We start from the raw sequence: 5000 nt of genomic DNA, 5'->3' as shown, positions 1-5000 counted from the left end.
CACAGGGATAACATCCATCAGCTGCAGGGGGTGACAGGGAGACGTCCCTGTCACTGCCCCGCCACCGGAGACGTTTTGGGATTAAAGGGGCGAAACGTTGATGAAACGGTGGTTCCCGATTGATGACCCTGCAGCTGACCCATGGGCAGCGGAGGAGGTGCGACAGGCAGCAATGCCCAGCAGGATGTAACACCTTCCTGTACAAATCCTAACGCAATGAGTGAATGGGCCACCTGTGCAAAGAGGCTACGGTACAAACCTAGCCGCTTAGCATTTCTCACTCCCTGGCTGCACACCACGCACATCTCTGAATGGTTAGAAACTGGAAACCCATGTCCTGTCTCTGTACTTGTATCGGTAGAGAACTCTTTAACAACCACTTCCAGGTCATAGGTGAAAGGTCAGCGTGCTCACCTTCCCCAGGAAGTCGTTCTTGCCCACCATGTCCCAGTCCCAGACCTCCAGGGTGACGCAGCCGCCCTCCTCCTCCTCCCCCTTCTCCAGGCTCAGCTCCAGCGTCTCCCCCCAGTGGGGGAACCGTGTCTTCTTTATGATCTAGAATCACACATTTTTAAAAAGATATATATTTTTAGAGCTTTTTGCTTTTATTTGTCAAGGAAAGCATGAGAACAGACAGTGCAAGCGAGTGGGAGAGAGAGATATGGTAGGGTAATCACATACAGTACGTACAGGTTTGAATCTGGCCAGGGTCATTTCAAAGCCCTACCCCATCCCATTGGGAAATTACCAAGGCCAGATTCGAACCTGTACGTGATCAGGTGTGTTAGCGTGCCACGACACAACAATATAGTTTTGACAGGAAGTTTACTTAACTGCAAATAAATAAAATAAAGACTTCAGATGTGGAAAGACGGGTCACTCTATTAAGTAGTGAAGACCGTAATACTCTCGAATGTGAATCTTATGATGGTGATTTATTGGGACGCATGATAAACACACACATTTGTAAAAAGTCACGCTTTATATGGGCTAATATGCAATCTATTTATTTATGAGCCTGGATGTAATTGTTTTTGAGTTTATGTGTTATTTAACTGTCAATAGAGGACAATTATCCATCTGCGGACACCCCAACACACACACACACACACACACACACACACACACACACACACACACACACACACACACACACACACACACACACACACACACACACACACACACACACACTCCTCACCGAGGTCTCTGCACTGTGGTTGTGGTAGAGAATCCTGGTGAACGGGTCTGATGTTCCAGAAATATCCCTGGGGGCCAGATCTCTACACAGAGAGAGAGAGAGAGAGAGAGAGAGAGAGAGAGAGAGAGAGAGAGAGAGAGAGAGAGAGAGAGAGAGAGAGAGAGAGAGAGAGACAGAGACAGAGAGACAGAGAGACAGAGAGAGAGAGAGGGAGGGAGAGAGAGGGCGAGAGTCAGAGAGAGAGAGAGGGAGAGAGAGAGAGACAGGGGGAGAGAGAGAGTGTTAATCATTTATTTATAATGGAAACCTACACCAACATGATCTAGTCATACAGAAATAAACAACACATTAATTTTCACAATGCATCAACATGCCCCCTTTACAACACTATCACACACACACGTAAACACTCACGCACGCACGCGCACGATAGCGCGCGCGCACACACACACACACACACACACACACACACACACACACACACACACACACACACACACGCACACGCACACCCACAAACACAAATACTCAAAAAAACATTACACACAAAATATGTGTAATGCCACCGCTTATAAAGCATAGTTAATATTTAATCTGTTTAATTTCCCCAGTGTACCTCCATGTATTGTACGAGGCTGTCAGTCTGTGCCGTGTCAATTTTGCTTGGTATGGCGCCAGCCGTGGTGATATGTTTTCATTAGACCCAGCAGCTCATAACATCATTGGCGCTAATTGAAGTGGCAGTAATGGGCTAGGACTCAAACAGATCCTAACACTCCTCTGATATTGCTCTGATATACGTAGCTCTCTCTCTCATATTCTCTCTCACTCAACACGCTCTCTCACACTGCCTCATAATATCTGTCGTAGCCTCTTACTGCAGATGGGGTCGCCGGCGACCCTATTCACTTGCTGAAAATGCTTAAATACATCATAACAACATTGCTATGACATTACAGAGAGCCATAGCGCTCTCATATAGGGGTTAATATAACAGGCCTGAGACCGCTCTCTCTCTCATTCTGCTCTTCTCTCTCTCTCTCTCTCTCTCTCTCTCTCTCTCTCTCTCTCTCTCTCTCTCTCTCTCTCTCTCTCTCTCTCTCTCTCTCTGTGTGTCTGTAAATGCATCTCTCACTAATTGCCTGCATCCTTTAGGGCTAATTGAAGTGGTGGTAACACACAGGCTCTGGGGGAAGGCAACTAATGGGGCACTGCCTGTCTCACATGGGTCCTAACACTGGCCTGAGGCCTCACATGAACTTGTCTGCCTGTCTGCCTGCCTGTCTGTCTCTCTGTCTGTCTGTCTGTCTGCCTGTCTGTTTGTCTGCCTGCCTGTCTGTCTGTCTGTCTGCCTGTCGGTGTCTGTATGTCTATCTGCCTGCCTGCCTTCCTGCCTTCCTGCCTGCCTGTCTGTCTGTCTGTCTGTCTGTCTGCCTGCCTGCCTGCCTGCCTGTCTGTCTGTCTGCCTGTCTGTCTCTGTATGTCTGTCTGCCTGCCTGCCTTCCTGCCTGCATGCCTGTCTGTCTGTCTGTCTGCCTGTTTGTATGTCTGCCTGTCTGTCAAGTTTTAGACTGAGGAGTCTGCCCACTTGAGATCATTTTTTGCACACTTGATATCCTTTTTTGCACACTTGAGATTTTTTCATTATTCCATGGCAGAACTACGTTTGGAGGTCTTCTGATTCTCCAAACTCCTCTCCACTCTTCACTCTGTTGAATCAGCCTATGACCTTCACCTTAACCTGGCATGTGCACAATCGTCCTTCTCCACTGTGTGTGTGTCTGTCTGTCTGTCTGTCTGTCTGTCTGTCTGTCTGTCTGTCTGTCTGTCTGTCTGTCCTCATATGTCAGCTGTCTATCTATCTCACCTGGCCTGGATGAAGTTGCAGCATAGCCAGCAGTCTATCTCACCTGGGTGATGTAACAGCTGTCTGTCTGTCTTAGCTGGTTTGGATGACGTGGTAGCGTAGGAAGGTGTATACAAAGAGAAAGATAATTCAAACTCCACCCACCCAATGCAAAGGAGTGTGCTCAAGTTTGGTCTCCTGAGGGGCCGTTGTCCCCTCATTCTTCCTATCTTTTTATCGTGTTTGGTACCACCATCTAAGGGAAGTTATTCTCAACTGTAATCTCCAAAGGTCTCCTAACTGAAGGTCTCGTAAAGGGACGTTCACCTGACATCACATGGATCCCGGAAAAGAACGAGCCTGAAGGTCTATATCTTACCTGACCTGGATGACGTGACAGCTGTCTATCTATCTTACCTGGCCTGGGTGGCGTGACAGCGTAGGCAGGTGTACTGTATGTCTCACCTGGCCTGGATGACGTGACAGCGTAGGCAGGTGTCTATCTCTCCTTGACGATGTGACTGCTGTCTACCTGTGACAGCGTAGACAGGTGTATGTCTCATCTGGCCTGGATGCCGTGACAGCGTAGGCAGGTGTCTATTTCACCTGCCCTGGATGACGTGACAGCGTAGGCAGGTGTATATCTCACCTGGCCTGGATGACGTGACAGCGTAGGCAGGTCTCTATCTTACCTGGCCTGGGTGGCGTGACAGCGTAGGCAGGTGTCTATCTTACCTGAATGACGTGACAACATAGGCAGGTGTATATCTCACCTGGCCTGGATGCCGTGACAGCGTAGGCAGGTGTGTCTATCTTACCTGGATGACGTGACAGCGTAGGCAGGTGTCTATCTTACCTGAATGACGTGACAGCATAGGCAGGTGTATATCTCACCTGGCCTGGATGACGTGACAGCGTAGGCAGGTGTATATCTCACCTGGCCTGGATGACGTGACAGCGTAGGCAGGTGTGTATCTTACCTGGCCTGGATGACGTGACAGTATAGGCAGGTGTATGTCTTACCTGGCCTGGATGACGTGACAGCGTAGGCAGGTGCGCTGGGCTTCCCTCCGCAGCTCCAGCTCCACGTGGATCTCCCCCTGCACCTCCTCATCTGGGTCCACACGCGTCAGGTTCAGCCAGCTGTCCAGCCCTTAGAGAAACACATAACATAACATAACATAACATAACATAACATAACATAATATAATATAATATAATACAATATAATATAATATAATATAATATAATATAATATAATATATGTCCAGATCTTGGGGGAACACTAAGGCATAAACATACAGGGGCAGCCGTGGCTCAGTGGTTAGGGCACTGGGTTGGCAAACCAAAGGTTCCCAGTTCAATGCCCGACCAGACCGCGGCTGAAGTGCCCTTGAGCAAGGCACCTAACACCCTAACTGCTCCCCGGGCGCCACTGCTACAGACTAGTGTGTGTACTTCAATGTGATTCACTAGTCCAAATGGGATAAAGTGCAGAGAAAGAATTCCCCCTAGGGGACCAAAATTGGCTCCAATTGGCATACATGTTATGTTCATTCTGAAGCCCCTGTGGCCAGATTTGAATGTGTTTTGCCTAAAAAAAATAATCATTTAACATGCCTTTTATAGAATATTAGTGAACAACATGGAGGCAAAATCCATCAAAAGAACAAAGTAAAAGATTGCAGCAGTGCAAACAAAACGAGTTGTGATGTATGAACACACACATGGACGGAGGAGGGGCGTGCATTCAGCAGGTTGTGGCATAACAGGTATTAAGATCAAATTCAAAGAAATCACATACAGTAAATGCATATATTAAAGCCAAAGGCGTAGCTAGTTTCACTCGTGCACAGGCAATAGAGAGAGAATGTTTCAAGAAATACACATGGGAAACTATGGTTGTGTGATATAGAGGAAGAGAATGTATAGAAAGAAAGAGGAAGGCTAGAG

General features: G+C 47.7%; 1 protein-coding gene across 1 annotated transcript in view; it reads right to left on the bottom strand.

Moving 5' to 3' along the window:
* LOC134446172 (rasGAP-activating-like protein 1) overlaps positions 1-5000 on the bottom strand; it is a 49078-nt gene that overhangs the window by 33517 nt on the left and 10561 nt on the right. Inside the window, exons 5-7 of the mRNA XM_063195476.1 lie at positions 4071-4200; positions 1202-1283; positions 415-555 (exon numbers count right to left, since the gene is read on the bottom strand). Of these exons, the coding sequence (XP_063051546.1) occupies positions 415-555; positions 1202-1283; positions 4071-4200 (353 nt within the window). The remainder of the gene's footprint in view (positions 1-414; positions 556-1201; positions 1284-4070; positions 4201-5000) is intronic.

The sequence above is a fragment of the Engraulis encrasicolus genome, chromosome 3 (genome assembly GCF_034702125.1).
Source record: "Engraulis encrasicolus isolate BLACKSEA-1 chromosome 3, IST_EnEncr_1.0, whole genome shotgun sequence".
NCBI lineage: Eukaryota > Metazoa > Chordata > Actinopteri > Clupeiformes > Engraulidae > Engraulis > Engraulis encrasicolus.
This window is presented reverse-complemented; position numbering and strand designations above follow the sequence as displayed.